The sequence below is a fragment of the Heptranchias perlo genome, chromosome 28, assembly GCF_035084215.1.
Source record: "Heptranchias perlo isolate sHepPer1 chromosome 28, sHepPer1.hap1, whole genome shotgun sequence".
Taxonomy (NCBI): domain Eukaryota; kingdom Metazoa; phylum Chordata; class Chondrichthyes; order Hexanchiformes; family Hexanchidae; genus Heptranchias; species Heptranchias perlo.
The window spans coordinates 4,267,230-4,290,077 of NC_090352.1; the positions used below are offsets into that span (position 1 = coordinate 4,267,230).

Here is a 22,848-nt window from a genome sequence, read left to right on the forward strand (position 1 = left end):
GGCACTTTATCAAATGCCTTTTGAAAGTCCATATTCACAACATCAACCACACTATCCTCATCAACCCTCTCCGTTATTTCATCAAAGAACTCAATCAAGTTAGTCAAACATGACTTTCCTTTAACAAATCCATGCTGACTTTCATTTATTAGCCCATACTTTTACAAGTGACAACTAATTTTGTGTCAGATTATTGCCTCTAAACGTTTCCTCACCACCGACGTTTGACTGACTGGCCTGTAATTGCCGGGTTTATCAATCTCCCTTTTTTTGAACATTTTCATCCCTCTAGTCCTCCGGCACCTAAGGAGGATTGGAAGATTATGGCCAGAGCCTCAGCAATTTCCACCCTTACTTCCCTCAGTAACCCAGGATGCATCTCATCTGGACTGGGTGACTTTTCTACTTTCAGTACTGCCAATCTTTAAAGTATCTCTTTATCTATTTTCATCCTTTCCAATATGGCTATTACCTCCTCCTTTACTGCGACATTGGCAGCATCCTCTTCTCCAGTGAAGACAGATGCGAAGTGTTCATTTAGTGCCTCAGCCATGCCCTCTGCCTCTATATGTTTATAAAAGACATTTGGGTTCCTTTTATGTTAGCCACTAATCTATTCTCATACTCTCTCTTTGCCCCTCTTATTCCCTTTTTCAGTTCTCCTCTGTACCTCAAGCTTGGTTCTCTACTGTATTATGAACCTTGCATTTATTATAAACCTCCTTTTTCTGTTTCATTTTAATCTCTATGTCTTTAGGCATCCAGGGAGCTCTAGCTTTGGATGCCCTTCCTTATCCCCTTGTGGGAATGTGTCTACTCTGTACCCGAACCATCTCCTCTTTGAAGGCCTCCCATTGCTCAATTTCTGTTTTGCCTCCCAATTTTCGATTCCAATCGACCTGGGCAAAATCCCTTTTCAACTCAAAGTGTGATCATTTTTGTAATGTAGAAAACATAGTAGCCACTTTGCTCACAACAAGGTCCCACAAACAGCAATGTGATAATGACCAGATAATTTGTTTTTAATGATGTTGGTTGAGGGATAAATATTGGCCAGGGCACCGGGAGAACTCTCCTGCGTTTCTTCACATAGTGCTATGGGATCTTTTACATCCACCTCAGAGGGCAGACAGGGCCTCGGTTTAATGTTTCATCCGAAACACGGCACCTCTGACAGTGCAGCACTCCCTCAGTACTAGTGCAAGTGTCAGCCAGGATTATGTGCTCAAGTCCCTGGAGTGGGGTTTGAACCCATGACATTCTAATTCAGAGGCTACCACAGAGCCATGCCTGACAAGGAGCCCGTGCTACTGACACTGTTACTTTAAGAGGAGGCTGTTATTGACATTGTCACTTTAAGAGTTGTCTGTGTTACAGAAATAAAAACAGAAAATGCTGGAAATACTCAACAAGTGAGGCAGCATCTGTGGAGAAAGAAACAGAGTTATCGTTTCAGGTCAATGACCTTTCGCCAGGACTGAGTTACTGATGCTGTTACTTTAAGAGGAGCCCATGTTACTGATACTGTCACTTTAAGAGGAGCCTGTGTTACTGATGCTGTCACTTAAGAGGAGCCTGTGTTACTGGCTATAACTTTAAGAGGACCCCATATTATTAAGAAGATAAGAACATAAGAAATAGGAGCGGGAGTAGGCCATATGGCCCCTTGAGCCTGCTCCGCCATTCAATCAGATCATGGCTGATCTTCGACCTCAACTCCATTTTCGGCCCGATCCCCATATTTCTTCATCCCCTTAGTGTCCAAATATCCATCGATCTCAGTCTTGAATGTACTCAATGACTCAGCATCCACAGCCCTCTGGGGTAGAGAATTCCAAAGATTCATAAACTTCTGAGTGAAAAATTTTTCTTCATCTCAGTCTTAAATGGCCGACCCCTTGTCTGGAGACTATGACCCCTGGTTCTAGACTCTCCAACCAGGGGAAACAGCCTCTCAGCAGCTTTCCTGTCAAGCCCTTTAAGAATTTTATATGTTTCAATGAGATCACCTCTCATTCTTCTAAACACCAGAGAATATCGGCCCATTCTACTCAATCTCTCCTCATAGGACAATCCTCTCATCCCAGGAATCAATCTAGTGAACCTTCGTTGCACCCCCTCTAAGGCAAGTATATCCTTCCTTAGGTAAGGAGACCAAAACTGGACACAGTACTCCAGGTGTAATCTCACCAGAGCACGATATAATTGCAGCAAGACCTCCTTACTCTTATACTCCAGTCCTCTTACAATAAAGGCTAACATACCATTTGCCTTCCTAATTGCTTGCTGTACCTGCATGTTAACTTTCTGTGATTCATGTACAAAGACACCCAAATTCCTCTGAACATCAACATTCCTTAGTTTCTCACCTTTTAAAAAATATTCTGTTTTTCTATTCTTCCTACCAAAGTGGTTAATTTCACATTTCCCCACATTATACTCCATCTGCCACTTTCTCACCCACTCACTAAACCTGTCTATATCCCTTTGCAGACTCTCTGTCCTTCTCACAGATTACTTTCCCGCCTAGCTTTGTATCATCAGCAAACTTGGATACATTACACTCGGTCCCTTCATCCAAGTCATTAATATAGATTATAAATAGCTGAGTCCCAAGCACCGATCCTTGCGGAAATGACCCGTTTATTCCTACTCTCTGTTTTCTGTCCATTAACCAATCCTCTATTCATGCTAATATATTACCCCCAATCCCACGAGCCCTAATCTTGTGTAACAACCTTTTGTGTGGCATGCCTTATCGAATGCCTTTTGAAAATCCAAATATACGACATCCACTGGTTCCCCCTTATCTACCCTGTTAGTAACATCCTCAAAAAATTCTAATAGATTTGTCAAACACGATTTCCCTTTCATAAAATTATGTTGACTCTGCCTAAACATATTATGATTTTCTAAGTGCCCTGTTACTACGTCCTTATTAATGGATTCCAGCATTTTCCCGGTGACTGATGTCAGACTAACTGGCCTATAGTTCCCTGTTTTCTCTCTCCTTCCTTTCTTAAGACTGTTCTAGAATCTAGGGAATTCTGGAAGATCAAAACCAATGCATCCACTATCTCTGCAGCCACCTTTTTTAGAACCCTAGGATGTAGGCCATCGGGTCCAGGGGATTGGTTCTCCAAACTACTTTTGCCAATTTGATTTGCCCAGTCGATATGAAGATTAAAGATCCCCAAGATTATAGCATTATCCTGTTAAATGTTCCACTAATTTCCTGATTTATTCTCTGTCAGATACTATAACTACTGTTAGGGGACCTATAAACTACTCCCACCGATGCTTTCTGCCCCTTGTTATTTCTTAGCTCCATCCATATTGATTCTACATCCTGATTTTCCAAGCCAAGATCCTTTCTCACTGACGCTGTCGCTTTAAGAGGGGCCTGGGTTACTGACGCTGTCGCTTTAAGAGGGGCCTGGGTTACTGACGCTGTCGCTTTAAGAGGAGCCTGGGTTACTGACGCTGTCGCTTTAAGAGGAGCCTGGGTTACTGACGCTGTCGCTTTAAGAGGAGCCTGGGTTACTGACGCTGTCGCTTTAAGTGGGACCTGGGTTACTGACGCTGTCGCTTTAAGAGGAGCCTGGGTTAATGACGCTGTCGCTTTAAGAGGGGCCTGGGTTACTGACGCTGTCGCTTTAAGAGGGGCCTGCGTTACTGACGCTGTCGCATTAAGAGGGGCCTGGGTTACTGACGCTGTCGCTTTAAGAGGGGCCTGGGTTACTGACGCTGTCGCTTTAAGAGGGGCCTGGGTTACTGACGCTGTCGCTTTAAGAGGGGCCTGGGTTACTGACGCTGTCGCTTTAAGAGGGGCCTGGGTTACTGACGCTGTCGCTTTAAGAGGGGCCTGGGTTACTGACGCTGTCGCTTTAAGAGGGGCCTGGGTTACTGACGCTGTCGCTTTAAGAGGGGCCTGGGTTACTGACGCTGTCGCTTTAAGAGGGGCCTGGGTTACTGACGCTGTCGCTTTAAGAGGGGCCTGGGTTACTGACGCTGTCGCTTTAAGAGGGGCCTGGGTTACTGACGCTGTCGCTTTAAGAGGGGCCTGGGTTACTGACGCTGTCGCTTTAAGAGGGGCCTGGGTTACTGACGCTGTCGCTTTAAGAGGGGCCTGGGTTACTGACGCTGTCGCTTTAAGAGGGGCCTGGGTTACTGACGCTGTCGCTTTAAGAGGGGCCTGGGTTACTGACGCTGTCGCTTTAAGAGGGGCCTGGGTTACTGACGCTGTCGCTTTAAGAGGGGCCTGGGTTACTGACGCTGTCGCTTTAAGAGGGGCCTGGGTTACTGACGCTGTCGCTTTAAGAGGGGCCTGGGTTACTGACGCTGTCGCTTTAAGAGGGGCCTGGGTTACTGACGCTGTCGCTTTAAGAGGGGCCTGGGTTACTGACGCTGTCGCTTTAAGAGGGGCCTGGGTTACTGACGCTGTCGCTTTAAGAGGGGCCTGGGTTACTGACGCTGTCGCTTTAAGAGGGGCCTGGGTTACTGACGCTGTCGCTTTAAGAGGGGCCTGGGTTACTGACGCTGTCGCTTTAAGAGGGGCCTGGGTTACTGACGCTGTCGCTTTAAGAGGGGCCTGGGTTACTGACGCTGTCGCTTTAAGAGGGGCCTGGGTTACTGACGCTGTCGCTTTAAGAGGGGCCTGGGTTACTGACGCTGTCGCTTTAAGAGGGGCCTGGGTTACTGACGCTGTCGCTTTAAGAGGGGCCTGGGTTACTGACGCTGTCGCTTTAAGAGGGGCCTGGGTTACTGACGCTGTCGCTTTAAGAGGGGCCTGGGTTACTGACGCTGTCGCTTTAAGAGGGGCCTGGGTTACTGACGCTGTCGCTTTAAGAGGGGCCTGGGTTACTGACGCTGTCGCTTTAAGAGGGGCCTGGGTTACTGACGCTGTCGCTTTAAGAGGGGCCTGGGTTACTGACGCTGTCGCTTTAAGAGGGGCCTGGGTTACTGACGCTGTCGCTTTAAGAGGGGCCTGGGTTACTGACGCTGTCGCTTTAAGAGGGGCCTGGGTTACTGACGCTGTCGCTTTAAGAGGGGCCTGGGTTACTGACGCTCGCTGGTCGAATCACAGCAACGAGGAAACCCGGAAATTCAGTCTCCGGGTCGCCGCAGCCGCGCAGTGAGAGGCGGGGCCGGGAGCCGGGAGGAGGAGGAGGAGGAGGAGGGGGCCGGGGCCGGGGCCTCTCCTGCGGTGATGCTGCAGCCGCTGGTGATGTGCACGGTGTGCGGCGCGGTCGCTGTGCTGATCCCGCCCCATGTGTGGGGGCTGTTGAGCAGTGGCCTGGGCTGGTTGGCGGGATGGGCCGGGGCCGGGGCCCGGGCCGGGGCCCGGGCGGGCTCCCCGACCCCCCGACTGTTCACCAAGTCCGAGTTGAGCCGGTACAGCGGGGCGGAGGGCAGCCCGGGCCTGTACCTGTCTGTCCTGGGGCAGGTGTTCGATGTGAGGAGAGGGAAGCAGCATTACGGACCAGGAGGCGCCTACAGCTTCTTCACAGGTACGGCCCGGACCCCAGACCCCGGACCCCGCACCGGCAAACGGCCCAGGGCCCCGCAAACATTCACCCTCGCCCCCCAGCATCAGAGTCATGGCAACCAGCGGGGCCCGGAGGACTGAGGAGGGAAAATACTCGCAGGTGGTGGGTCACCGGTCAGTGCGAGTCTCCTGTGTCCAGGGATACATGGGCAACCCCTTCCTTCCACTGCTGTATGTCCAGAGCAGGAGATCTGACTCCAAACAGAACATAAATAGGAGCAGGAGTAGGCCATTCGGCCCCTCGAGCCTGCTCCACCATTTAATAAGATCATGGCTGATCTTCACCCTCAACTCCACTTTCCCACCTGATCCCCATATCCCTTGATTCCCCTAGAGTCCAAAAATCTATCTATTTCAGCCTTGAATATACTCAATGACTCAGCATCCACAGCCCTCTGGGGTAGAGAATTCCAAAGATTCACAACCCTCTGAGTGAAGAAATTCCTCCTTGTCTCAGTCTTAAATGTCTGACCCCTTATCCTGCGACTATGCCCCCTAGTTCTAGACTCTCCAGCCAGGGGAAACAATCTCAGTGTCTACCCTGTGAAGCCTCCTTTGAACTCTCGTTGAAACATATAAGATTCCATCAGAGTATCATCTTGCCTCACGTCCAGCACATGGTGGATCTCCACAGTTGATGTTTATATTTGCCGGTTTATAACAGACCCGTCTTGTCTCTGGGTTGTTTCTGTAATGAAGGGTATTTTTATGTGGACAGTTTATCAGCCTGATTCACAGTCCCCTATCAGGAGGACGGTGCGCTTCCTTTAGTCTGGCTCTGACCTGTCTGACTTGGGTGACCCTATCAGGAGTTATATTCCTGCCAGCACAGCTCCCAGGGTCACAGGAGAACTCAAGCCTTCCCATCACCTCAAGGTGCAGTCCCTTGGGAAGTTTGGGTGCATTGCTGTCTGGTGAACCTTGACCCTGCAGGAGGTTTATAAACTGTTTGAAACTGATCTCCCCATAACCCTCATCCCTGCACTAACCATTGTCTCTGCTGTCTTTACAGCTCCAGAGAAACCCTTCTGTAATTTTAAAACATGTAAAGATGGTACTGTGAAACTTCTGAACATAAACATTTGTTCAGCTCAGAGGGTCTAAACCCAAAATATTAACCTATCGTGTTACAGATCTGATTTATTTCCAGCATTTGCGGTTTCTTTATTATTTCTAGCATTTGACTCACACCTTCTCCTCCCTTGAAGTTCCATTCATTTCCTGTTAGTCTTTTGTCCTGTTCACTGTTGTCATTGACTCTGTCCCTTCTTCTTTGTGACATAGTATTTGCCAGAACTGTTTTTTGCAGCCCTGGTTCTTTGCTCTGCTCCAACTCATTCCCTGTGTATCTCAGATGTATTTTCACCTTTCATCTTTCAGGCCCAGCCATGATCACTGACTTCTCTGATATTCAGTGCTCCTCTGACCTCACCAACTGATTCACAGGTCCAGGATGGGCCTGCCCATGGGGAGGAGGTGAAGGGTCACCCTGACTGCCTGCCCCTCTCTGTGGTCTTGGAGAAGGAGCACACACTGGTTGCTTGAAGCCTTCAATGACCAGTGGGTGCTACAGGGAATAGTATGGCAATAACATCATGATCTAGATTACAAGTTTCCTTTTTGGTTTTGTTGAAATCAGACTTTATATTTCAATTAATTTACTAATTGTGCCTCTTTTAAAAGGGACATGTGCAAATTTGTTTCTCTGTTGACCAATTAAACAAGGTATACCACTGACCCTTTATCCCAGACTGGAGCATGCACTGGCTGTAGCAGTGACTCAATCTACATCACATCATCCCTCATCATCCATTCCTTTAACAAACAACGTGTTTATATCCTATTGGGTAGTAAGGAGTGGAAACACCAGTAACTCCTAGATTGTCTTCCCCTTCACTTTCTTCTGGCTCCGTCTCCCTTTCTAACCCCACTCCTGCCGTGACCCTAGGTTTCTGACTGTAAAAAAGATCTGTTCTCTGCAACAGCCTCAACATCATCCCTCACGCCCCCGCCTCAACAAATTCAAAACTTGACATGATGCTGTTCTTTCCCACCACCTCTGTGCTTCCTTTTACCACAAGTTCTCCTTTGTCTCCCCCTACAATTTTGATCTCTTCTCCTATCTCCAGCCATCTCCATCCTCCTAGACCCCTTCCTCTTTCTTTTCATTGAGAACTACTGCCATTACATCACTGTCTTGAGTTTCTCCACTCCCCTTGCTCATGTTATTCTCACTCCCTCTGAACAGCTAGCTTCCTGTTCTTAGTTCTAATCCTAAGACCACCATCAAAGCTCCCTTGTCTGCCTTATTACCGGACCAATTGCTCAATGTGGCCTGTTTTCCTGTGGATGGCCTGCCTTGAGTCTTCAGTTTGAAGTTTGGAAGAAAAGTCAGCTTCCATGCAAGGTGTCAGCCTTAGCTCAGTAAGAACACTCTTGCCTCCAAGTCAGAAGGTCATGGGTTCAAGCCCCACTCCAAAGACTTGAACACATGATCGGATGAGATGTTAAACTGAGGTCCTGTCTGCCCTCGCAGGTGGATGTAAAAGATCCAATGGCACTATGTGAAGAGTGGCAGGGGAGCTCTCCCAGTATCCTGGCCAACATTTATCCCCTGGCCAACAAACAGATTATCTGGTTATTTATCTCATTGCTATGGCAAATTGGCTGCCCTGTTTCCCTAACTTACAACTGTGACTGCATTGCAAAAGTGCTTCATTTGGCTGTGAAGTGCTTTTGGACGTCCTGAGGTTGTGAAAGGCACTATATAAATGCAAGTTCTTTGACTGTATTTTATCACCTTCTCTAATTCTTATACTGCTGTGTCTGCTTTCAGTTTTGCAAAGCACTTTGGAACATAATTTACTACATGAAAGGCATTCTATAAATGCAAGTAATTAAGATCTTGATAATCTGAACGGACGGGTGAAACTCAATCCCAGAGTTCAGATGATTATGAACTGCTCAAAATCAGAATCCCTGCAATGTGTACGGTCCTATTGTGATTTTAATTAGTAATTATGCTACTGAGCTCCGTTATGAGTCTGTCTCTTCCACTTGATTTGTGTAACAAGCTGAAAATTAACTGGACAGCAACCTATGTTCCAAGAACTTGAAAATATAATTTGAGTTAAGAAACACAGCCCCTTTAAACTATGATTCTTGCAGGACCTGCTCATTGTGCCATTGATTTTAAAGGTTACGGTAGCTTTACAGGTCTCAAATTGCTGCAGATAATCAGTACACTATTGATGGCTCGATGCTCTCAGAAGTGAACTTGTTCTGTTAACTGTAGGTCGAGATGCCAGTAGAGCGTTTGTGAGTGGCGATTTCACAGAGAATGGTCTAGTGGATGATGTAACCGGGCTCTCGCCCACTGAAATGCTATCTCTCCATGATTGGCTTACCTTCTACAAGAAAGAATATGTTTTTAAGGGTAAGAATCTTAATTAGAAAAAGAAGCACATTTTGTAAAAATGCAGTCCAAAAAGCCTGATCTGAAATAGTGTGAAAAATATTGGGGAAGGTGTGAAGACTCAAATCAGAGGTCTTTTGATCTGAAATTGCCAATTAAGGTGACTTTGTATATTTTTAATATTCCTTAAATAACGAGGCGATTTCCTTTCGCCCCTCCTCATCTCCCTCCCTCATGAGGTTGACTCTTTGCTGGCTGGTCACAGTACTTGCCCAAATTCCCATTATTCATGCCTGCAGTTTGATGACGAGTGGCGGGAAGCCACCTGACCACACGTGGTGAGTCCAATGCCTGGCCCAACACGCTCACTTACAGCAGGGCTTCGCGGGCTACTGATCAGCAAAAGGAATCCCGTCTATCTATCCGAGGGGGGGGGGGGGGGGCTAAGGTCAATAGTACGCCTACCTCTGCCCTGGCGGAGATCAGATAACTGAGCGCAGACTGGGGCACAAACCTGAGATCGTTTTAAAACACGTGGCTCAACTGTTCACTGAATAAATTGAGTAGCAAACTCAGCATTGACCAGGGATCAGATCTAGGACCATCCAGGTGTGTGTAGTGTCCAGATAAACTTGCTGAGCATTAAGAGACACACACAAGGTGCCTTGCATTAAAACATTTACATCAAAAAGCTATTTTTCAAAAGTAGGAGTTGGTGGTTGAATGTGTATTTGTGCCAATGCTGTTTAAGGAAAGACACTGAACCGAGGTCAGGTGATTTTCCCTACTGGGCGAGGGAACAACCAGAGACGAATCACAGGTTATCCTTATTGTAGTACTTGAAGAGTACGGTTAGAGAGAGATAGTGAAATAGGCCAAAGAGACAACTGCAGTTGGTGGTGCAGGATATACAAACCAGTGCAACGGGAGGGGGGAAATAAACAGCACTGATCTCTGAAATTCTAATATAAAGCAATTCAGTGCAACTCCATTAGTTTGTTTTTATTAATACCTTTGTTCTGAATTTGAAAAATAAAGGCTGGGTCTAAATTAACTGGGTTCAAATCTCCTTGACTCTAGACAGCTAAAGAATCAGTACACTTCTCGAAATTTTTTTTAAAGTTCAAAATTTGAAACGTAACATTTTGGGAATAGAGGTGGTCAAGCAGCATCTGGGAGGAGAAAGGACAAATTAACACTTCCCGTGCAGACGCTTTCTGATGATGGGTCTACACCCATAACTGTAATCTGTCCTTTCTCCTCCCAGATACTGTTGGACCCGCTGTGTATTTCCAGCATTAACCTTTTGAGTGTATCCAAGTTTGCAGATACACTAAGTTAGGAGGGACCGTAAGTAGTGCAGATGGGAGCAGGAAATTGCAAAGGGACATAGACAGATTAAGTGAGTGGGCAAAACTGTGGCAGATGGAGTTCAATGTGGGGAAGTGTGAGGTCATCCACTTTGGATTCAAGAAAGACAAATAGGGATAGTTTTTAAAATGGTGAGAAGCTAGGAACTGTGGCTGAGCCGAGAGATTTGGGTGTCCATGTACACAAATCACTAGTCATAGATTTATACAGCACGGATAGAGGCCCTTCGGCCCATCGTGTCCGCGCCGGCCATCAAGCCCTGTCTACTCTAATCCCATATTCCAGCATTTGGTCTGTAGCCTTGTATGCTATGGCATTTCAAGTGCTCATCCAAATGCTTCTTGAATGTTGAGGGTTCCTGCCTCCACAACCCTTTCAGGCAGTGAGTTCCAGACTCCAACCACCCTCTGGGTGAAAAAGTTCTTTCTCAAATCCCCTCTAAACCTCCCGCCTTTTACCTTGAATCTATGTCCCCTTGTTATAGAACCCTCAACGAAGGGAAAAAGCTCCTTAGTATCCATCCTATCTGTGCCCCTCATAATTTTGTACACCTCAATCATGTCCCCCCTCAGCCTCCTCTGCTCCAAGGAAAACAAACCCAATCTTCCCAGTCTCTCTTCATAGCTGAAGCGCTCCAGCCCTGGTAACATCCTGGTGAATCTCCTCTGCACCCTCTCCAAAGCGATCACATCCTTCCTGTAGTGTGGCGACCAGAACTGCACACAGTACTCCAGCTGTGGCCTAACCAGTGTTTTATACAGCTCCATCATAACCTCCTTGCTCTTGTATTCTATGCCTCGGCTAATAAAGGCAAGTATCCCATATGCCTTCTTTACCACCTTATCTACCTGTTCCGCCGCCTTCAGGGATCTGTGAACTTGCACACCAAGATCCCTCTGACCCTCTGTCTTGCCTAGGGTCTTCCCATTCATTGTATATTCCTTTTCCGGGTTAAATTCCATTTGCCACTGTTCCGCCCATCTGACCAACCCATCTATATCGTCCTGCAGACTGAGGCTATCCTCCTCGCTATTTACCACCCTACCAATTTTTGTATCATCAGCGAACTTACTGATCATACCTTTTACATTCATATCCAAGTCATTAATGTAGACCACAAACAGCAAGGGACCCAGCACCGATCCCTGTGGTACCCCACTGGCCACAGGCTTCCAGTCACAAAAACAACCTTCGACCATCACCCTCTGCCTTCTGCCACGAAGCCAGTTTTGTATCCAAAGTGCCAAGGCACCCTGGATTCCATGGGCTCGTACCTTCTTGACCAGTCTCCTGTGGGGGACTTTATCGAAGGCCTTACTGAAATCCATGTATACCACATCCACTGCGTTACCCTCATCCACACGCCTAGTCACCCCCTCAAAAAATTCAATCAAATTAGTCAGACATGATCTTCCCTTGACAAAGCCATGTTGACTATCCCTGATTAATCCTTGCTTCTCCAAGTGGAGACTAATTTTGTCCTTCAGAATTTTTTCCAATAATTTTCCTACCACTGATGTTAGGCTCACTGGCCTGTAGTTCCCCGGTTTTTCCCTACTCCCCTTCTTGAATAATGGGTACGACATTAGCGGTTCTCCAGTCCTCTGGCACATCCCCTGTGGCCAGAGAGGTTCTGAATATATGTGTTAGAGCCCCCGCAATCTCCTCCTTTGCCTCACACAGTAGCCTGGGATACATTTCGTCCGGGCCTGGGGATTTATCCATTTTTAGGCCTGCTAAAACCGCCAATACCTCCTCCCGCTCGATGTTAATATGTTCGAGTATATCACAGTCCCCCTGTCGTATTTCTATGTCGACGTCGTCCTTCTCCATAGTGAAAACTAGTGCACAGGTACAAAAAGGCTAATGGAATATTGGTCTTAATTTCAAGGGAGCTGGCATACAAAGGGGAGGAAGTTATGCCTCAGTTGTATAGAGCCTTGGTCAGACCCCCATCTGGAGTACTACGTTCAGTTCTGGGCACTGCACCCCAGCAAGGATATATTGGCCTTGGAGGGGGTGCAGTGCAGATTCACCAGAATGATGCAGGGGCTTAGAGGGTTAAATTATGAGGATAGGTTGCATAAACTTGGCCTGTATTCCCTAGAGTATAGAAGATTGAGGGGTGATCTGATCAAAGTGTTTAAAATGTTAAAAGGATTCAATAGGGTGGATATGGAGAAACTATTTCCTCTGGTGGGGAAATCCAGAACAAAGGGGGCATAATCTTAAAATTAGAGTTCGGCCATTCAGGAGTGAAATCAGGAAGCACTTTTTCACACAAGTAGTGGAAATCTGGACCCCTCTCCCACAAAAGGCTGGGGGTCAACTGGAGTTTTCAAAACTGAGATCAATAGACTTTTGTTAGGTAAGGCTATCAGGGATATGGAGCAATGGTGTGTAAATGGAGTTGAGGTACAGATCAGCCAGTATTAAAGTACAGTTTTAAAGGGGTGCAGGAACAAAGACCTGGGGGTGTATGTCCACAAATCTTTAAAGGTGGCATGACAAATCGAGAAGGCTGTTAAAAAAAGCATATGAGATTCTTGGCTTTATCATCAGAGGCACAGAGTACAAAAGCAAAGAAGTTATGCTAAACCTCTATAAATCACTGGTTAGGCCCCAGCTGGAGCATTGTGTTCAATTCTGGACACCACATTTTAGGAAAGATGTCAAGGCCTTAGAGGGTGCAGAGGAGACTTAATAGAATGGAACAAGAGATGCAAGAGTTCAGTTACATGGAGACACTGAAGAAGCTGGGATTGTTCTCCTTAGAGCAGAGAAGGGGAGATTTGGTAGGTGTTCAAAATCATGAACAGTTTTGATAGGGTAAATAAGGAGAAACTGTTCCCAGTGACAGAAGGGTCGGTAACCAGAGGATACAGATTTAAGGTAAATGGCAAAAGAACCAGAGGCGAAATGAGAATTTTTTAATGCAGCGAGTTGTTATGATCTGGAATGCACTGCCTGAAAAGGTGGTGGAAACAGATTCAATAATAACTTTCAAAAGGGAATTGGATAAATACTTGAAGGAGAAAAATTTGCAGGGCTATGGGGAAAGGGAAGCGGAATGGGACTAATTGGAATAGCTCTTTCAAAGAGCCAGCACAAGCACGATGGGCCGAATGGCCTCCTTCTGTGCTGTATCATTCTATGATTCTAAGACCACCACTGCACCAGCAAATAAATTGCATCAATAGTCAACCCCAATTATAGCAAATTCAGACTCACTCCCAGAAAACCTGCAATCACCACCTTTGGATAATTTCATAGAGTTAGACAGCACGGATAGAGGCCCTTCGGCCCATCGTGACCGCGCCGGCCATCAAGCCCTGTCTACTCTAATCCCATATTCCAGCATTTGGTCCGTAGCCTTGTATGCTATGGCATTTCAAGTGCTCATCCAAATGCTTCTTGAATGTTGTGAGGGTTCCTGCCTCCACAACCCTTTCAGGCAGTGAGTTCCAGACTCCAACCACCCTCTGGGTGAAAAAGTTCCTTCTCAAATCCCCTCTAAACCTCCCGCCTTTTACCTTGAATCTATGTCCCCTTGTTATAGAACCCTCAACTAAGGGAAAAAGCTCCTTAGTATCCATCCTATCTGTGCCCCTCATAATTTTGTACACCTCAATCATGTCCCCCCTCAGCCTCCTCTGCTCCAAGGAAAACAAACCCAATCTTCCCAGTCTCTCTTCATAGCTGAAGCACTCCAGCCCTGGTAACATTTCCCTTTCTTGTTCCCCATTGTGCTTCTCTCTCCCTTTCCCTCTCTTTCACTCCACCTGCTTCTTGTACCCGGTTTTATGCTTGCTTTCTGGATAACTTAGTTAAACTTCTCCAAGGCAGGTGCTACTATTGAAACAAACCTGTAACTGAATGGAGCAGCTCCACAGATAGGTTCCTCACCCCCCTATAACACATCTGTGACAGTTTCAACTAGGAAAAAGAAACAAAGAAAACAAGAGATCACAAAAGACAACAGAACAATGACCAATGTTACATTTTGATTCTCCAAAACAATTTACAAAGCATCTTTTAACAGAAGCATTTGTGTACACCTTACCTCAAATACAGGTTTTATTTTGGGGGAGCTGGAGATGGTTTTAAAAATCTCTCACATCCCATCAGTGCCATATTTTAAGGTCAGTGAGCTTTTTTGGTTTTGCAAGTTAGGCTTCCAATTACGAGCTTGTCTGGAACCTAATGTTTAGCTGTCCAAGAATTGGTTTGTTACACCTTGTTCTGAGCATCTCTCTAAACTTGGATCCTAACTGCAAGATTTTTCAGATCACAGAAGTGTTCTTTTAATTTTTTTTTCTTGCAAGGCAAATTAAGTGGAACGTATTATGACCATAATGGTGAACCGACCCAAGCTCTCGTTGACGCAGAGTTGGCCGTGATACAGGGAAGGAAACTGAAGGCGGAATCCGAATTGGAAAATAAAATATTTCCCCCCTGTAATTCTGAATGGACCTCGACCAAAGGCGGCAGAGTCTGGTGTTCATCTCTCAGGTAAGGAGAGTGTCCTTTTTATTAACATCCCCTTGACCATCCCCTTTCCATGCCTCTTCTGTTCTGAAGGCAGTGTCTCGTGGCCTCGAATGTCTGACCGCCCTCCCCATCCCCATCCCCATCCAAATGGGGGATTCTACATGTGCAAACCTGGAGAAAGGATTTGACCATGGTGGTAGGAGCAAGCCAAATCCCGTCATCTTCTGGTCCACTGCTATGCAGAGGTCATCGGCTGGAGATCAAGAGCAGAAACCCTGGTTTATCTTTCCTCTTCCTAAAGACGCTGAGCAGGATTTTAATAAAAATTAGTTTGCACATAATGGCGGGGCCATTTTTGCAGCACACTTGAAGTCTGCTGGCCCTTGGTTGCATCTATCAGGATGGGGATAGACATAATGGAGATTGAGTTGGCCATGATCAAACCTTCCAGTCATTTTGGTGATGGATTGGGTCACCATTCTCACAGCATCACGGCAGCCACTCCATTTCTAGCAAACTCCACAATCTATCATTAATGAAACAAATTTCTCTAAAGCATCATACAGTAAATTAAAGACATGGGAAGTGGCCAACCATAGGTACCTTCAGGGTGAGGCACATGCAAGGGGGAGAACAAAATGGGTAAGTAAGCTAGCCCAGTTAGAGCATCTCTGGGCTGGACAGGGATGCAAAGAACCAGTGACCAGTTACAAACTGGTGGCCAAATTATAGCTCCCATATGCCCCTTCATCCAGTGAATTGGGCACAAAGAAAAATTAAAACAAAATTGAGTGAATAAATACAATTTTTATTAATGTTCTATTCCTATATTTCCAGCGGAGGAATAGAGAGGAATTGGGCTGGTGTCCCACGCAAACTATACAAGCCTGGATCAAGGAACCATCGCTGTGTTTGTGTTCGCACGAATGGACCACCAGCTAACCAACCCAGTTCAGCCCATAACAGGGGAGATCTTGACAACCCGAACCTCCAGGAATATGAGGGATGCTATAGCCTTTCAGACTCATGTGCCATTCCAGAGGAATAGCACAATGGCCTAAAAGTAGGTTACAGGCCTGTTTTAAGAGACGTTAAAATATCAGCATCTGTGATTCCATTACAAAGTACTCCAGTGTCTTAAATCATTGTATTTTGAAATAGTAATTTATTGGATGGATAATTTAAGAGGATAAACTTGGTCATGGGTGTTGTACTTGATGCTTGACTGAAAATTAGCTTAATTAGAATGATAATAGTTACTGGTTTCCAATACAGGTGAGATATGAAACCAAATCCCTTCTGCAACAATCAGCAACTCTGGTAATCTGTGGGCTGGCACCAGTGACAATGACCATGAAAGCTGCTGGATTGTTGTAAAAAGCCAACTGGTTCACTTGTGTCTGTCAGGGAAGGGAACCTGCTGCCCTAATCTAGTCTGGCCTACATGTGACTCGAGTCTCCAGTCCCACACTGTCAGTACGGGAGTAGGCCTGGTATGTGACACAGCCTGTGAATGATATGCCAATTGGGGGGGGGGGGAGAAGAGGAGTGAAAATAAAAATCCTTTTAATGCTTAGAGATTATATCACTGGATAGGATGCCACATGTTACCTAATCAGCACAAAGGATGGGGAAAGAGCTCAGTTTTGTAGTAGTTTTGCCAGAATGCATTTGTTTAATGGAAGTTGATTTACCTTTCTATAAAAAAATAGGGGGAAGATATTAAACAGGGTTGTGCTATGCCTAATACTGGACATTCCCTTTTTTATTGCTATAGAAATTCAACCCTCTTTTCCAAAATCCCCTTTCCAGTATATGGGATATATTGTAGATTTATGAACTGAAAAAGTTGACATTGGGAGCATCTTGCTCCTCATTGGCTTTTTACAGATTGAAATCTGCCACTAACTGAACTTTCTGTGTTGTTAGTGACACCAGCAGGGCAGTGATAGCAGCCCCTTGCTAGTGCTCAATACCTGACAGGCATGGTCAAGGTCCATACATGAATAATGGGTACATGAGCATGGTAGTGGAGGGACAGAGTGTGACTGTGGCACTGAACCAGAGTAAAGAATTAGTAGTCTTAGAAGGAAGGAAACTGCAGCAGAATTTCAAAGCAGAGCTTTGTGTGATAATGGAAATAATTGCACTGATTTGAACAGACCCACTTTTAAAAATTGTTTTAGACTTTTATTAAGTTGAGGGGTTGGGAAGATAGTTTATTGGGACAGGAATTACAATCTTAGTTAGTTGCTGTATGGAGGACAGTTCCTTGTGGTCTCTAATTGCAGTGATCCTTGTATTGATGGAATGTTACTTCACCTGTGTAGGTATCTAAGTTTGATTGCCTAAGGCTTCCTGTGTACAAGACTTTAATTTTTGTAATTTGTCTGAACAAAATTCAACAGCTTTTTGCCAATGGCCATGACACTGAAGAGTGGCTGCTTACACCTTTGTTTAAACCCTTGTGTACTCATTAGCATAAGAAAGGCTTCAAATGTTTCCTTGTCAGACTTCCTCCTTCACAACTTTACTCAAGAAAGCAGGAACTTGCATTTGTACAGCATCTTTCACAACCTCAAGATGTCCCAAAGTGCTTCACAGCCAATGAAGTATTTTTGAAGTGTAGTCACTGTTGTAATGTAGGAAATGTGGCAGCAAGGTCCCACAAACAGCAATGTGATAAATGGCCATGTAATCTGTTTGTGTTGTTGGAGGGATAAATGGTGGCCAGGACACTGGGGAGAATTCACCTGCTCTTTGAATAATGCAGTGGTATTTACTACATCCACCTGATAGGACCACCAAGGCCTCAGTTTAACAGCACCTTCAGCATTGCAGTGTCAGTCTAGATTACATTCAAGTCTCTGGCATGGGACTTGAACCCACAAGCATCTGCTCAGAAACAAGAGTGCTACCACTGAGCTAAGGTTAACACCTAATCTCACCTCACTCCACTGACTGCTGTAACCCTATATAAATCAACTTGAAGATCCTGATTCCAACTTTCAAATCAGATTTTGGATATTTTCTCTAATCATAGGAGTGGTGTGTAGGCTGAACCTATGAATCCAAATTACTACTTGTCCTTCACCACAGGCCAATATTTCAGTAATGCTTAATTTCTGGGACTACTAAAATCATATCTCCTCCTTCAAAAAATACATCTTCAGCCCCAACTTCCTGCTCAGCATATTCCTCATTCCCCTTCTAAAGTGTCCTTTTCCCATTAAATAGTGCATGGTGTACTGAAATCCAAAACTAAAGTGTGCACCACTTCTTCCCCCACCAAGTTCCCAATCTCACCCTGGCATACCCAGTTGAGACACTGGTCTCTGTGACCACTGTTGGATTATTGCCACTTCACCATAGAATTAAATCCCCACCTAATTTGTAATTACAGGCAGGGTTTTGTTACTAAGGAAGGACTATGTTGATCATATCCCTAAGCACCATTACTAGCTACAGCCTAGGTAACATTCAATAACACGGCTGTTTCTCTCTCCTACCATCCAACAGGTGCCCACTTTTACTCCTATGTACATTGGAACAGGTTGTGCCTGCTCCTCTGAATAGCTAGTAACTCTACTGTCTTTGGTTACTAGTGTTTCAGGCAAGTCAAGTGGTGCTTCATATGAAGGAGGAAGAATTTCACATTAGTGAAGAGATCTCAATAAGCAAGAGTCACAATGGCAGTGATAATACCAAAGTCTGTATAAGATTCTATTAAATTTACTCTGGGATGTGGGTGTTTTGTGAAATGTAACACTTTAGCTTAACATTTCCCACTAAAAGCTTGGAACTTAAGGCAAAGTTATAGTAGTAACAAAAGCAGAATGCATATCAAGAACAGTCCTTATTAAAGGTTTACCTAAATGCTTAAGAACTTGCTATACAGCCTGATCATATCCACAAGACATCCCAAAGTACTCTACAGTCAATTAATTACTTGTGCAGCCACCATTATACAAGGAAACACAGCCAATCTGTGCATAGCAAGGTCCCACAAACAGAAAATGAGATGACTGGCCTCTTCATTTGTTTCTGGTGTTGTTGGTTGAGGGATGAATACCTGTATAAAAACATAGCAGCTTTCATAGGATGTGACAACAGTATTGACCACCACAGCCGAGGGAAGGATAACCACCAATCCTGGCCTCTAGGATTGCAAATGGACAACCGGCCAAGTATTTTGTGTCCAGAGCATCGTGTAACGTACTTTGCAAGAGTGAAGAGTGCCTGCTATTCATGCACCTTATACTGTAGCCTTTAGCAGGTGACAACCATAAAATGCAGAATTTCAAGTAGATCACATAGTTGTAGAAAACTCCAAGATAAAGAAACATACCTATCATGACTGCATTTTACCATTGTACTGTGGTGTCTAGCTTAAAAACAGCTACACCCATCACTATGGCTACCTAGATATCCAGTGGCTTCCAATGCACTCAGCCATATATTGCTGCTTTGTCATTTCAAATAGCCCCAATTATCATAACATTATATTCCTCTATGGCTCAGAAGCCACATTTGTGTACACTAGTCTCTTATGACTACCTCTGGCTATTGCCACCTCACTATAGAATTACAGCATTTAATCCCCACCTACTTTGTAAGTACAGAGTCAGGCTTTTGTTACCAAAGAGGACTATATTGATCATATCCCTAAGCACCACTGCTAGCAACATCTTGGGTAATATTCAATGATATTGCTGTACAGACTTTCCACCTATACATTGTAAACAGAAGTAAACATACACCATTATAGGACAATTCTGTGCAATAGGTTCCAATGTTAGTGCAAAAAAATTAGCCATTACTGAAACAGATTTCTTCTAATACTGAATAATGCATCATAATTAAATAGGGTTAAGGGCTGGAATAAATTTTAACCCATTGAGCACTTGTTACTCAGAAGCAAAGGAGTTTCTCTGTACATACATTTGTTCTTTATTAGGTAAATGTACTTTAATATCTCATGGTTTTATTCAAAAAGTACTGATTATAGAACACATTCAGAACTGAACATGGGAAATTAATGTTTTAGTGTGTTAGCAAGATGCTGCAGTCCTCAATGGGTTAAAGGTCACTGATTACATAGGAGACTCTTAATACAAGAGCACTGGCAACAGCAAGAGGAGATTGAATAAGATGTTGGTGCTTTTGGTGCAATTTGACCTTTGCAAGTAACTGCCATCCCAATGGGTAGTTCAGTCACACTGGGCACTAAATTTCCTTAAACATGGCCCACACACATTTCAGTGACTGCAGTTGGCATAAATCAACTTGAAAACTAGTTTAATCCAACTGCTTATGGTGAACACTAATGACTATCTACCGCTTACTGACTAGTCTGCCATTGATGAATCATTGCCCTTTCCCAAGTCCTTGTTTAAAAGATTTCCAGCCAAGCATGCTCCAATGCATAATCACAATTTAAGAGGTTCTGTTAACTAATCTTGTGAATAACCAGATCAAAAAAGGAATGATGGAATAAGATTTTAAAGGCTTTAATTTACATTTGAAAGAATATGGAATGTAAAGGGGAGAGATCCTAGTGATGACTCCCTTAATCATTCATTCACTGCTTCTCATTGTCTTTGGTCTAAACAAATGAATATTGACCCAAGTGCTGGGACTACTTGAGAAAATGGTTACTCTACTTCAAATCCAACTATTTCATGCAAACACATCCTTCTGCAACATTTAAACACAAACTGGTCTATCCCGATACAGGCTCGCTGCAAGAACAGAGTGTCCTTGGTTTTGTTTCCAGGCAATTCTCAGCAGGAAATAGTGATGGGTGCCTAGATGCTGCAAGTAAGCTAGCACAGATTGTTTAGCCCACAGGACCATGAAACATTAGAGATGCATTCACAGTAAATAAATGGAGAATGGCTTGAATCTGCCCCATGGTGGTTAAACTCTCCTTTGAAATGAATCCAATAGCATATTGTGTTCTCAATATGACACAAGAACAGCCGCTAATAAATGGTGTAGGGCAGCTATCACTGTTAGCCAAAAGTCTCTGTTCCAGTTTATTTATATCGGCATTACATTATTCAACTCTGCTCACAAATGCACCAACATCATATTACACATGGAATGTTGTTCAAAACAGTTGCTAACCTCAACCAAGAATTGAATGAAAACTTTTCCAAAAAGGTTGGATTTAGCCTTCATCCCATCCATCAGAGCCTAGGCAAGCTATAAGATACAAGTAGTACAGCACAGAATTAAACATGGGATCTGAATGCAGACTATCAGCTGGTCGGCCTCACTTAAAGCAATAGTCGCGGCCTTACTTAAGAAATGGGCTTTATATCCGAATGGATTAAGATATAATGCAAAGCATGACATTTTGCCAAAACACTTGAGCACAGCTCAAATTGCATAAAATACAGTAACTGGTTTTGAAATATTTTACACAATTGACTGCACATCAAGTAGCAATCCTTGAAGAATAGTGGTTTTGCAGATGAAGCAAATTAGAACTGCTGTCCAAATTTAACCCTTTCCCCTCTAGGTAGCATTCACACAATAACCAAAAACATCACCCATGTGTCTATAATGACTAAATCTTCAGAGACGATGTGATATTGTGGGACTCTTAAATGAGTACACCCAACACCAGCTGGAGGAACAGCTCCAATGTGACTTGGCCACTATTCTCAGCAGGGCCTCCAGCAACCCTTCATCTCTAGGATTCCTGTAGGAGCATATTAATTACCAGATTGTTGAATGATGTTAGAACATGCCACAAACCAGGTTAGCGCTGTATGTACTGCTCAGAACAATGGAGATCCAAAGAAAAGCAAATGGCATACTGAACTAAAACTGGTAAATTCATGAAAAGGTGAACCATTCTGTTCAGTAACCACTGAATTGCAGAACCAGCTTGCCACAGGTTGGTTTGATACACACTGTACCAAGAGTAGCAGATTTAAAAAAAAAGTTATTCCATCTTGTTCCAGTTTAAAAAGGGACCATATTCTACCATGTATATGACCATGCATTTGGTCTAAATATGCAGCATTTCCCTTTTTAAACGAACAACCATTTCTATTGGTAATAAAATATTTTCCTGTTAGTGTTACCAAGTTTGTTCCCAGAGAGATCCAAACCATTAAGGATTATACATTCTGCTGCTGCCATCTATGATTAGATGTATACAGATCAGGAATTTGACAACCAAACTGAGGTACATTCAGTTACCATGTACAGTCTACATAGGGCAAAATAGACAGTCAATTCCCTCAAGGTGTTGCTTCCCCCTCCCACTAAGCTAGCCTATATCTGGATAGGATCGGGGAGGGGACAAAAAAAAGATAGAGTGTTATCTACGATTAGTGAACAAGATTAAAACATTAGAGCAGAAACTGAAGGGTGTTAGCTTGAAATAACCCCAGGTCCTGAATATTTCTACCATACAACCCTCTCAGAATAGGGTCAAACCCAACCCCAGCCAGAAGCACCAGCACCAGCACTCAATTCTGATCGATTCACATGGCTATGCATCCATCCATTGTCACCGTGTCCATTAATACACCGGAGAATCAAACAGCATAATTTCAATCTGAGTAATATAATGCGATCCTCAAGTGTTTTGGGCTTCTCTCCGAAAAGGAGCAAATCTGATTCGAGCTTCCTGCTGCTGGAAAGGTGCTGTGTAGTGCTGCTAAAACACAAAACGGCAGGGCAACTCCAACAAGTACTAAGAGACCCCACCCAGTGTCAGCACATCGAAGCAAATGTCGCACACCCGCACAGGCTTATTTAAATCGAACTTGATGATGGGAATTTCCTTCATCGAACACTTGTGACAGAGCAGTCGTCCACAATGGCGGCTGTCAAGACAAAAAGGACTTGTAACAACGGACAGCACAGCTCCTGGAAACAATGCGATGCAATTACTCTCCATCTTTACACCCACTACGTATTTTATACTTTAATGGTACCAATGTTCTTTATTGCTGCTTTTAGCACATTAAGGAAAGCATATTTATTATCTCAAAAAAAAATG

General features: G+C 44.4%; 2 protein-coding genes across 6 annotated transcripts in view; one reads left to right on the forward strand and one right to left on the reverse strand.

Annotated features, from left to right (window-relative positions):
• Positions 1-5,162: 5,162 nt before the first annotated feature.
• cyb5d2 (cytochrome b5 domain containing 2) overlaps positions 5,163-22,848 on the forward strand; it is a 31,446-nt gene continuing 13,760 nt past the window's right edge. For 3 of the 5 annotated variants that reach the window (XM_068007943.1, XM_068007942.1, XM_068007944.1), the window contains exons 1-4: positions 5,165-5,510; positions 8,844-8,984; positions 14,660-14,846; positions 15,663-15,888. In XM_068007943.1, the coding sequence (XP_067864044.1) occupies positions 5,210-5,510; positions 8,844-8,984; positions 14,660-14,846; positions 15,663-15,873 (840 nt within the window). In that variant the 5' untranslated portion in view covers positions 5,165-5,209 and the 3' untranslated portion in view covers positions 15,874-15,888. Of the gene's footprint in view, positions 5,511-8,843; positions 8,985-14,659; positions 14,847-15,662; positions 20,850-22,848 lie in introns of those variants that run through there. The other 2 variants (XM_068007941.1, XM_068007945.1) reach the window with 2 other exon arrangements.
• ankfy1 (ankyrin repeat and FYVE domain containing 1) overlaps positions 16,991-22,848 on the reverse strand; it is a 78,560-nt gene continuing 72,702 nt past the window's right edge. The window contains exon 25 of the mRNA XM_068007940.1: positions 16,991-22,672. Coding sequence (XP_067864041.1) covers positions 22,540-22,672 — 133 coding nt within the window. The 3' untranslated portion in view covers positions 16,991-22,539. The remainder of the gene's footprint in view (positions 22,673-22,848) is intronic.